This window comes from Salmo salar, chromosome ssa07 (assembly GCF_905237065.1).
Source record: "Salmo salar chromosome ssa07, Ssal_v3.1, whole genome shotgun sequence".
Lineage (NCBI taxonomy): Eukaryota > Metazoa > Chordata > Actinopteri > Salmoniformes > Salmonidae > Salmo > Salmo salar.
In genome coordinates this window covers 137,501-150,000 of record NC_059448.1, presented here as the reverse complement: position 1 = coordinate 150,000, position 12,500 = coordinate 137,501, and the positions used below count along the sequence as shown (strand labels likewise).

Below are 12,500 nucleotides of genomic sequence, written 5' to 3'. Positions count from 1 at the left end.
GTTGAGTCGTATCTCTAGTTGACTCACCTGTTGATTCTGAACAGCTTGTTGAGTCGTATCTCTAGTTGACTCACCTGTTGATTCTGAACAGCTTGTTGAGTCGTATCTCTAGTTGACTCACCTGTTGATTCTGAACAGCTTGTTGAGTCATATCTCTAGTTGACTCACCTGTTGATTCTGAACAGCTTGTTGAGTCAAATCTCTAGTTGACTCATCTGTTGATTCTGAACAACTTGTTGAGTCATATCTCTAGTTGACTCACCTGTTGATTCTGAACAGATTGTTGAGTCGAATCTCTAGTTGACTCACCTGTTGATTCTGAACAGCTTGTTGAGTCGAATCTCTAGTTGACTCACCTGTTGATTCTGAACAGCTTGTTGAGTCGAATCTCTAGTTGACTCACCTGTTGATTCTGAACAGCTTGTTGAGTCGAATCTCTAGTTGACTCACCTGTTGATTCTGAACAGCTTGTTGAGTCGTATCTCTAGGTGACTCACCTGTTGATTCTGAACAGCTTGTTGAATCGTATCTCTAGTTGACTCACCTGTTGATTCTGAACAGCTTGTTGAGTCGAATCTCTAGTTGACTCACCTGTTGATTCTAAACAGCTTGTTGAGTCGAATCTCTAGTTGACTCACCTGTTGATTCTGAACAGCTTGTTGAGTCGTATCTCTAGGTGACTCACCTGTTGATTCTGAACAGCTTGTTGAATCGTATCTCTAGTTGACTCACCTGTTGATTCTGAACAGCTTGTTGAGTCATATCTCTAGTTGACTCACCTGTTGATTCTGAACAGCTTGTTGAGTCAAATCTCTAGTTGACTCATCTGTTGATTCTGAACAACTTGTTGAGTCATATCTCTAGTTGACTCACCTGTTGATTCTGAACAGATTGTTGAGTCGAATCTCTAGTTGACTCACCTGTTGATTCTGAACAGCTTGTTGAGTCGAATCTCTAGTTGACTCACCTGTTGATTCTGAACAGCTTGTTGAGTCGAATCTCTAGTTGACTCACCTGTTGATTCTGAACAGCTTGTTGAGTCGAATCTCTAGGTGACTCACCTGTTGATTCTGAACAGCTTGTTGAATCGTATCTCTAGGTGACTCACCTGTTGATTCTGAACAGCTTGTTGAGTCGAATCTCTAGTTGACTCACCTGTTGATTCTGAACAGCTTGTTGAGTCGAATCTCTAGTTGACTCACCTGTTGATTCTGAACAGCTTGTTGAGTCGTATCTCTAGGTGACTCACCTGTTGATTCTGAACAGCTTGTTGAGTCGTATCTCTAGTTGACTCACCTGTTGATTCTGAACAGCTTGTTGAGTCGTATCTCTAGTTGACTCACCTGTTGATTCTGAACAGCTTGTTGAGTCGAATCTCGGGGTAGTTGAGTCCGAAGTACACGTAGAAGATGTCAGTTGGGATCATGGAGATCAGGTCTAGTTTGTACTGGAGGCTGTTTATGTAGCGGTCTATTAGCTTCTTCTGATCCTTTACCAACAGACCCTGTTCCAGGTAGCCTACACACAGGGGACAGACCTTACCAACAGACCCTGTTCCAGGTAGCCTATACACAGGGGACAGACCTTACACAGGGGACAGACCTAGCTTACCAACAGACCCTGTTCCAGGTAGCCTACACACAGGGGACAGACCTTACACAGGGACAGACCTTACACAGGGACAGACCTTACCAACAGACCCTGTTCCAGGTAGCCTACACACAGGGGACAGACCTTACACAGGGGACAGACCTTACACAGGGACAGACCTTACCAACAGACCCTGTTCCAGGTAGCCTACACACAGGGGACAGACCTTACACAGGGGACAGACCTTACACAGGGACAGACCTTACCAACAGACCCTGTTCCAGGTAGCCTACACACAGGGACAGACCTTACACAGGGGACAGACCTTACACAGGGGACAGACCTTACACAGGGACAGACCTTACCAACAGACCCTGTTCCAGGTAGCCTACACACAGGGGACAGACCTTACCAACAGGGACAGACCTTACCAACAGGGACAGACCTTACACAGGGGACAGACCTTACCAACAGACCCTGTTCCAGGTAGCCTACACACAGGGGACAGACCTTACACAGGGACAGACCTTACCAACAGACCCTGTTCCAGGTAGCCTACACACAGGGACAGACCTTACACAGGGGACAGACCTTACACAGGGGACAGACCTTACACAGGGACAGACCTTACCAACAGACCCTGTTCCAGGTACCCTACACACAGGGGACAGACCTTACACAGGGACAGACCTTACCAACAGGGACAGACCTTACACAGGGGACAGACCTTACCAACAGACCCTGTTCCAGGTAGCCTACACACAGGGGACAGACCTTACACAGGGACAGACCTTACCAACAGACCCTGTTCCAGGTAGCCAACACACAGGGGACAGACCTTACCAACAGGGACAGACCTTACCAACAGACCCTGTTCCAGGTAGCCTACACACAGGGGACAGACCTTACCAACAGGGACAGACACGCACACACACACACACACGCACACACACACACACACACAGACAGACAGACAGACAGACAGACACAGACAGACAGACAGACAGACAGACAGACAGACAGACAGACAGACAGACAGACAGACAGACAGACAGACAGACAGACAGACAGACACACACACACACACACACACACACACACACACACACACACCAGTGGAGGCTTCTCAGAGGAGGAATGGGAGGACCATCCTCCTCAGTGAAATTTCATTAAAATGTAAATATTGAAACACAAAAATAAGTTTAGCTAGCTACCAGCTCGAGTGTGCACCTTTCGTCAGGCAACTCTACCGCAAATGTTGTGGACTTTTTGTTGAAGAACCCCTTTCATTCTCTGATGTACTAAAAGCGAGGGTCGACCTCTGCCTGAGATCAGTTACATGGTTCAACACCGCCTGGTATCAAATGTATAGCTGGTTAACAGGGGAGTCTTTCATTAGGTGGTTCAATACCGCCTGGTATCAAATGTATAGCTGGTTAACAGGGGAGTCTTTCATTAGGTCGTTCAACACCGCCTGGTATCAAATGTATAGCTGGTTAACAGGGGAGTCTTTCATTAGGTGGTTCAACACCGCCTGGTATCAAATGTATAGCTGGTTAACAGGGGAGTCTTTCATTAGGTCGTTCAAAACCGCCTGGTATCAAATGTATAGCTGGTTAACAGGGGAGTCTTTCATTAGGTCGTTCAATACCGCCTGGTATCAAATGTATAGCTGGTTAACAGGGGAGTCTTTCATTAGGTCATTCAACACCGCCTGGTATCAAATGTATAGCTGGTTAACAGGGGAGTCTTTCATTAGGTCGTTCAATACCGCCTGGTATCAAATGTATAGCTGGTTAACAGGGGAGTCTTTCATTAGGTCGTTCAAAACCGCCTGGTATCAAATGTATAGCTGGTTAACAGGGGAGTCTTTCATTAGGTCGTTCAATACCGCCTGGTATCAAATGTATAGCTGGTTAACAGGGAGTCTTTCATTAGGTCGTTCAATACCGCCTGGTATCAAATGTATAGCTGGTTAATTGGGCTAGGAGGCAGTATTTTGACGTTAGGATGTAAAGCGTGCCCAATGTAAACTGCCTGTTACTCAGGCCCAGAAGCTAGGATATGCATATAATTGGTAGATTTGGATAGAAAACACTCTATAGAGTTTCTAAAACTGTTAAAATAATGTCTGTGAGTATAACAGAACTGATATGGCAGGCGAAACCCCGAGAACAAACCATCCCCCCCCAAAAAAATTCAGCCTACCACTGTTTTCAATGGCTGTCACTCTTATTATAAGGCAAAAACCTCCCAGATTGCAGTATTTTCAATGACGGCCTAGGAACAGTGGATTAACTGCCTTGTTCAGGGGGGCAGAACGACAGATTCGTACCTTGTCAGCTCGGAGATTTGAACTTGCAACCTTCCGGTTACTAGTCCAACGCTCTATCCGCTAGGCTACGCTGCCGCCCCGTAGCCTGTTGTGTTTTTGTCTTCCCATCCTGGCCTGCACTGAAGTCAAGCCTCTGAACACCTCAACTCATGCCTCATACCCCCCATTCAATCACCGCTGTGATCCCCTTTCCAGAAAGGTGTACGAATCCCTCTCATTCCCATTCCACATAATATTGTACTTTTTTTTAAACACACGTCTCCGTGCATTCCACGCCTTCAGCGTGGGTTTTCCATCCTCCTCAATTGTTCAAGTCACCAGCCTCCACTGACACACACACACACACACACACACAGGGACGTAAGGTTATGTGTTTGGGAAGTGTGGGTATGTTCTTACCTGTCCTGGTCCTAAACACCATATCCGCCAGGTAGACCACATCAGAGACACAGTCTATGATAAACCAGTAGATCAGAAAGTCTGACTGGAGCTCCTCAAAACTCGCCCTGACACACACACACACACACACACACACACACACACACACACAGTCAGAATGTCCTTAGAAGTGTTATCAATATGTTAATCAATCAATCAGTCAATCAATGAACCAATCAGTGTTTTGGTTACCTGGCTATGATGAGGGTCCAGTTGTACATTACAGGAATGGTGATGACAAGGAGCCAGTTATAATACATGTTACCTGCTGGGTCTATAACCGTGATCTCTTTAGGCCTGGTAACACACACACACACACACACACACACACACACACACACACACACACACACACACACACACACACACACACACACACACACACACACACACACACACACACACACACACACACACACACAGACACACACACACACAGTGTAAAATACAGGATATATAAGGGTTATAACATTTTAAAAAGCTTAGTTTACACCCCAATTATTTTGTATTGGCATATCTGATTTTTTGTTTGTTTGTGTCACAGATTTCTTCGTCGTCAGACGATATAGCGAAATCATCGTCGGAGAAAGTGGACCAGTACGACAGGAGACAGTTTCGCAGGCTATACCAAAAAACAACTACCCACGAAACACAAAGAAAAAACACACCCTATTATATAGGACTCCCAATCAAAGGCAACTCAACACACCTGTCTTCAATTGAGAGTCCAACCCCAATTAACTACACATAGAAAAACAAACCTAGAACCTATACCAACCACTGACACCCCACTACACCACACACAAAAACCCCATAATACAAAACAAAATATACCTCTGCCACGTCCTGACCAAATATAATTGAACTAATACCTAAATATTGGTCAGGACGTGACAGTTTGTTTGTTGTCAATGTGTAAACTTACGCTTCAGCTTTGGCCTTCTCCGCTTTCTCTTTCTGCTCCTTCTCCGTTTTCTCCTTCTCCTCCTTCTCCGCTTTCTCCTTCTGCTTCTTCTCCTTTCTCTCCCCTTTCTCTCGCTTTTCTTTCCTTGATAATACATTTTTTTTTTAAAAGAGACCAGCATGAGTGGATTGATGCCCAATTGGGACTATTTTCCCTAGATAGAAACTAGAGGTGAGATTGTTCTGTTATGGAGATCAGTCTGGAAACTAGAGGTGAGATTGTTCTGTTATGGAGATCAGTCTGGAAACTAGAGGTGAGATTGTTCTGTTATGGAGATCAGTCTGGAAACTAGAGGAGAGATTGTTCTGTTACGGAGATCTGTCTGGAAACTAGAGGTGAGATTGTTCTGTTATGGGGATCAGTCTGGAAACTAGAGGAGAGATTGTTCTGTTATGGAGATCTGTCTGGAAACTAGAGGAGAGATTGTTCTGTTATGGAGATCTGTCTGGAAACTAGAGGTGAGATTGTTCTGTTATGGAGATCAGTCTGGAAACTAGAGGAGAGATTGTTCTGTTATGGAGATCTGTCTGGTCACTAGAGGTGAGATTGTTCTGTTATGGAGATCAGTCTGGACACTAGAGGTGAGATTGTTCTGTTATGGAGATCAGTCTGGAAACTAGAGGTGAGATTGTTCTGTTATGGAGATCAGTCTGGAAACTAGAGGTGAGATTGTTCTGTTATGGAGATCAGTCTGGAAACTAGAGGAGAGATTGTTCTGTTATGGAGATCAGTCTGGAAACTAGAGGAGAGATTGTTCTGTTATGGAGATCTGTCTGGAAACTAGAGGTGAGATTGTTCTGTTATGGAGATCAGTCTGGAAACTAGAGGTGAGATTGTTCTGTTATGGAGATCAGTCTGGAAACTAGAGGTGAGATTGTTCTGTTATGGAGATCAGTCTGGAAACTAGAGGAGAGATTGTTCTGTTATGGAGATCAGTCTGGAAACTAGAGGTGAGATTGTTCTGTTATGGGGATCAGTCTGGAAACTAGAGGTGAGATTGTTCTGTTATGGAGATCAGTCTGGAAACTAGAGGTGAGATTGTTCTGTTATGGAGATCAGTCTGGAAACTAGAGGAGAGATTGTTCTGTTATGGAGATCAGTCTGGAAACTAGAGGAGAGATTGTTCTGTAACGAGATCTGTCTGGAAACTAGAGGTGAGATTGTTCTGTTATGGGGATCAGTCTGGAAACTAGAGGTGAGATTGTTCTGTTATGGAGATCAGTCTGGAAACTAGAGGAGAGATTGTTCTGTTATGGAGATCAGTCTGGAAACTACAGGTGAGATTGTTCTGTAATGGAGATCAGTCTGGAAACTAGAGGAGAGATTGTTCTGTTATGGAGATCAGTCTGGACACTAGAGGTGAGATTGTTCTGTAACGAGATCAGTCTGGAAACTAGAGGTGAGATTGTTCTGTTATGGGGATCAGTCTGGAAACTAGAGGTGAGATTGTTCTGTTATGGGGATCAGTCTGGAAACTAGAGGAGAGATTGTTCTGTTATGGAGATCAGTCTGGAAACTAGAGGAGAGATTGTTCTGTTATGGAGATCAGTCTGGAAACTAGAGGTGAGATTGTTCTGTTATGGGGATCAGTCTGGAAACTAGAGGTGAGATTGTTCTGTAACGAGATCAGTCTGGAAACTAGAGGTGAGATTGTTCTGTTATGGAGATCAGTCTGGAAACTAGAGGAGAGATTGTTCTGTAATGGGGATCAGTCTGGAAACTAGAGGTGAGATTGTTCTGTTATGGAGATCAGTCTGGACACTAGAGGTGAGATTGTTCTGTAATGTAGATCAGTCTGGAAACTAGAGGAGAGATTGTTCTGTTATGGAGATCAGTCTGGAAACTAGAGGAGAGATTGTTCTGTTATGGAGATCAGTCTGGTCACTAGAGGAGAGATTGTTCTGTTATGGAGATCAGTCTGGAAACTAGAGGTGAGATTGTTCTGTTATGGAGATCAGTCTGGAAACTAGAGGAGAGATTGTTTTGTAATGGAGATCAGTCTGGAAACTAGAGGTGAGATTGTTCTGTAATGGAGATCAGTCTGGAAACTAGAGGTGAGATTGTTCTGTAACGTGATCAGTCTGGAAACTAGAGGTGAGATTGTTCTGTAATGGGGATCAGTCTGGAAACTAGAGGTGAGATTGTTCTGTTTTGGAGATCAGTCTGGAATAGAGATCAGTCTGTAATGGAGATCAGTCTGTAATGGAGATCTGTCTGTAATAGAGATCAGTCTGTAATGGAGATCAGTCTGTAATGGAGATCAGTCTGTAATGGAGATCAGTTTGTAGGTGAGAGGAGAGATTGTTCTGTTATGGAGATCTGTCTGGTCACTAGAGGAGAGATTGTTCTGTTATGGGGATCAGTCTGGAAACTAGAGGAGAGATTGTTCTGTAATGGAGATCAGTCTGGAAACTAGAGGTGAGATTGTTCTGTAATGGAGATCAGTCTGGACACTAGAGGTGAGATTGTTCTGTAATGGAGATCAGTCTGGAAACTAGAGGTGAGATTGTTCTGTTATGGAGATCAGTCTGTTATGGAGATCAGTCTGTTATGGAGATCAGTCTGTAATGGAGATCTGTCTGTTATGGAGATCAGTCTGGAAACTAGAGGAGAGATTGTTCTGTTATGGAGATCAGTCTGGAAACTAGAGGTGAGATTGTTCTGTTATGGAGATCAGTCTGGAAACTAGAGGTGAGATTGTTCTGTAATCGAGATCAGTCTGGAAACTAGAGGTGAGATTGTTCTGTAATGGAGATCAGTCTGGAAACTAGAGGTGAGATTGTTTTGAAATGGAGATCAGTCTGGAAACTAGAGGTGAGATTGTTCTGTAATGGAGATCAGTCTGGAAACTAGAGGTGAGATCAGTCTGTTATGGAGATCAGTCTGTAATGGAGATCAGTCTGTAATGGAGATCTGTCTGTTATGGAGATCAGTCTGTAATGGAGATCAGTCTGTAATGGAGATCAGTCTGTAATGGGGATCAGTCTGTAATGGAGATCAGTCTGGAAACTAGAGGAGAGATTGTTCTGTTATGGGGATCAGTCTGGACACTAGAGGTGAGATCAGTCTGTAATGGGGATCAGTCTGGTCACTAGAGGAGAGATCAGTCTGTAATGGAGATCAGTCTGTTATGGAGATCAGTCTGTAATGGAGATCAGTCTGTAATGGAGATCAGTCTGTAATGGAGATCAGTCTGTTATGGAGATCAGTCTGTAATGGAGATCAGTCTGTAATGGAGATCAGTCTGTAATGGAGATCAGTCTGGACACTAGAGGTGAGATCAGTCTGTAATGGAGATCAGTCTGTAATGGAGATCTGTCTGTAATAGAGATCAGTCTGTAATGGAGATCAGTCTGTAATGGAGATCAGTCTGGAAACTAGAGGAGAGATCAGTCTGTAATGGAGATCAGTCTGTAATGGAGGTCAGTCTGTAATGGAGATCAGTCTGTAATGGAGGTCAGTCTGTAATGGAGATCAGTCTGTAATGGAGATCTGTCTGTAATAGAGATCAGTCTGTAATGGAGATCAGTCTGTAATGGAGATCAGTCTGTAATGGAGATCAGTCTGTAATGGAGATCAGTCTGTAATGGAGATCTGTCTGTAATGGAGATCAGTCTGTAATGGAGATCAGTCTGTAATGGAGATCTGTCTGTAATAGAGATCAGTCTGTAATGGAGATCAGTCTGTAATGGAGATCTGTCTGTAATAGAGATCAGTCTGTAATGGAGATCAGTCTGTAATGGAGATCAGTCTGTAATGGAGATCAGTTTGTAATGGAGATCTGTCTGTAATAGAGATCAGTCTGTAATGGAGATCAGTCTGTAATGGAGATCTGTCTGTAATAGAGATCAGTCTGTAATGGAGATCTGTCTGTAATGGAGATCTGTCTGTAATGGAGATCAGTCTGTTATGGAGATCTGTCTGTAATGGAGATCAGTCTGTAATGGAGATCAGTCTGTAATGGAGATCAGTCTGTAATGGAGATCAGTCTGTAATAGAGATCAGTCTGTTATGGAGATCAGTCTGTAATGGAGATCAGTCTGGACACTAGAGGTGAGATCAGTCTGTAATGGAGATCAGTCTGTAATAGAGATCAGTCTGTAATGGAGATCAGTCTGTAATGGAGATCAGTCTGTAATAGAGATCAGTCTGTAATAGAGATCAGTCTGTAATGGAGATCAGTCTGTAATGGAGATCAGTCTGTAATGGAGATCAGTCTGTAATGGAGATCAGTCTGGAAACTAGAGGAGAGATCAGTCTGTTATGGAGATCAGTCTGGAAACTAGAGGAGAGATCAGTCTGTAATAGAGATCAGTCTGTAATAGAGATCAGTCTGTTATGGAGATCAGTCTGGAAACTAGAGGAGAGATCAGTCTGTAATAGAGATCAGTCTGTAATGGAGATCAGTCTGTAATGGAGATCAGTCTGTAATGGAGATCAGTCTGTTATGGAGATCAGTCTGGAAACTAGAGGAGAGATCAGTCTGTAATGGAGATCAGTCTGTAATGGAGATCAGTCTGTAATGGAGATCAGTCTGTTATGGAGATCAGTCTGTAATGGAGATCAGTCTGTAATGGAGATCAGTCTGTAATGGAGATCAGTCTGTAATGGAGATCAGTCTGTAATGGAGATCAGTCTGTAATAGAGATCTGTCTGTAATAGAGATCAGTCTGTGATAGAGATCAGTCTGTAATGGAGATCAGTCTGTAATAGAGATCAGTCTGTAATAGAGATCAGTCTGTAATGGAGATCAGTCTGTAATGGAGATCAGTCTGGACACTAGAGGTGAGATCAGTCTGTAATGGAGATCAGTCTGTAATGGAGATCAGTCTGTAATGGAGATCAGTCTGTAATAGAGATCAGTCTGTAATGGAGATCAGTCTGTAATGGAGATCAGTCTGGACACTAGAGGTGAGATCAGTCTGTAATGGAGATCAGTCTGTAATGGAGATCAGTCTGTAATGGAGATCAGTCTGTAATGGAGATCAGTCTGGTCCTTACTCCTTTTTCTCTTTCCTCTCCTTTTTACTTGTCTTCCTCTTCTTCTTCTCCTCCCTAGGAAAGATCAGAGGGACAATTATTGTTCATGTTCATTACTGTTATGTTACCCTACCAGTAGACTTCCAGTCATTGCTCTAACACTAGTTAGCATTGGCTTAGCAAAACAACCGCTAACTTCCCTCATACTGCAATTTAGATTTACATACCGATATTACCCGTGAGGTTCATCTGACTCTGAGTAAGTAGAACAAGAAGCAGTGTCCCTTTCATAGACTTACTCTTCTTCATTGCTGTTGCTGTTGTTCGTGTTGAATGAACCCCGCACACCGGATCTCCTTAAAAACCTAGATAAAAGATAATGATAACAGATGTCAGTTCTAGGTTCTAAGTTCTATGTTCTATGTTCTAAAGTTCTAGGTTCTATCCTTTAGGTTCTACGTTCTAAAGGTCTAGGTTCTAGGTTCTAGGTTCTAGGTTTTAAAGTTCTATGTTCTAGGTTCTACATTATAGGTTCTACAGTTATAGGTTCTAGGTTCTAGGTTCTATGTTATATGTTCTAAAGTTCTAGGTTCTATGTTCTAAAGTTCTAGGTTCTATGTTCTATGTTCTATGTTCTAAAGTTCTAGGTTCTAGGTTCTAAAAGTTCTAAAGTTCCAGGTTCTATGGTCTATAGGTCCTTACCTGTGTACCTCCCCCCTCTCCCCTGTCTCACCCTCCATACCCTGCAGAACGATTAGTGGCGGAGAGCTGGGCTGGGGGTGGGCGGGGCCAGCTGGGGTCACAGGGGTCACCTTCACTGACATCCCAGGAAGTTCTTCCTCTTGGTTTCCTGTGATGAAAGAAGAAGAACAGCACTATCTCAGATAGAGTAGTGGGACTAGTTGATACTCTGATAGAGTAGTGGGACTAGTTAATACTCTGATAGAGTAGTGGGACTGGGACTAGTTAATACTCTGATAGAGTAGTGGGACTAGTTGATACTCTGATAGAGTAGTGGGACTAGTTAATACTCTGATAGAGTAGTGGGACTGGGACTAGTTAATACTCTGATAGAGTAGTGGGACTGGGACTAGTTAATACTCTGATAGAGTAGTGGGACTAGTTAATACTCTGATAGAGTAGTGGGACTAGTTAATACTCTGATAGAGTAGTGGGACTAGTTGATACTCTGATAGAGTAGTGGGACTGGGACTAGTTAATACTCTGATAGAGTAGTGGGACTAGTTAATACTCTGATAGAGTAGTGGGACTAGTTAATACTCTGATAGAGTAGTGGGACTAGTTGATACTCTGATAAAGTAGTGGGACTAGTTGATACTCTGATAGAGTAGTGGGACTAGTTAATACTCTGATAGAGTAGTGGGACTAGTTGATACTCTGATAGAGTAGTGGGACTAGTTGATACTCTGATAGAGTAGTGGGACTAGTTGATACTCTGATAAAGTAGTGGGACTAGTTGATACTCTGATAGAGTAGTGGGACTAGTTGATACTCTGATAGAGTAGTGGGACTAGTTAATACTCTGATAGAGTAGTGGGACTAGTTGATACTCTGATAAAGTAGTGGGACTAGTTGATACTCTGATAGAGTAGTGGGAATAGTTAATACTCTGATAGAGTAGTGGGACTAGTTGATACTACTGATAGAGTAGTGGGACTGGGACTAGTTAATACTCTGATAGAGTAGTGGGACTAGTTGATACTCTGATAGAGTAGTGGGACTAGTTAATACTCTGATAGAGTAGTGGGACTAGTTGATACTCTGATAGAGTAGTGGGACTAGTTGATACTCTGATAGAGTAGTGGGACTAGTTGATACTCTGATAGAGTAGTGGGACTAGTTGATACTCTGATAGAGTAGTGGGACTAGTTGATACTCTGATAGAGTAGTGGGACTAGTTAATACTCTGATAGAGTAGTGGGACTAGTTGATACTCTGATAGAGTAGTGGGACTAGTTAATACTCTGATAGAGTAGTGGGACTAGTTAATACTCTGATAGAGTAGTGGGACTAGTTAATACTCTGATAGAGTAGTGGGACTAGTTGATACTCTGATAGAGTAGTGGGACTAGTTAATACTCTGATAGAGTAGTGGGACTAGTTGATACTCTGATAGAGTAGTGGGACTAGTTGATACTCTGATAGAGTAGTGGGAATAGTTAATACTCTGAT

At 43.2% G+C, this 12,500-nt stretch overlaps 1 protein-coding gene across 1 annotated transcript in view; it reads right to left on the bottom strand.

Moving 5' to 3' along the window:
- Positions 1 to 12,500, bottom strand: part of cnga1b (cyclic nucleotide gated channel subunit alpha 1b) — a 32,104-nt gene that overhangs the window by 14,278 nt on the left and 5,326 nt on the right. Inside the window, exons 2-8 of the mRNA XM_045721372.1 lie at positions 11,010 to 11,157; positions 10,607 to 10,672; positions 10,329 to 10,382; positions 5,289 to 5,411; positions 4,556 to 4,660; positions 4,325 to 4,431; positions 1,344 to 1,518 (exon numbers count right to left, since the gene is read on the bottom strand). Of these exons, the coding sequence (XP_045577328.1) occupies positions 1,344 to 1,518; positions 4,325 to 4,431; positions 4,556 to 4,660; positions 5,289 to 5,411; positions 10,329 to 10,382; positions 10,607 to 10,672; positions 11,010 to 11,131 (752 nt within the window). The 5' untranslated portion in view covers positions 11,132 to 11,157. The remainder of the gene's footprint in view (positions 1 to 1,343; positions 1,519 to 4,324; positions 4,432 to 4,555; positions 4,661 to 5,288; positions 5,412 to 10,328; positions 10,383 to 10,606; positions 10,673 to 11,009; positions 11,158 to 12,500) is intronic.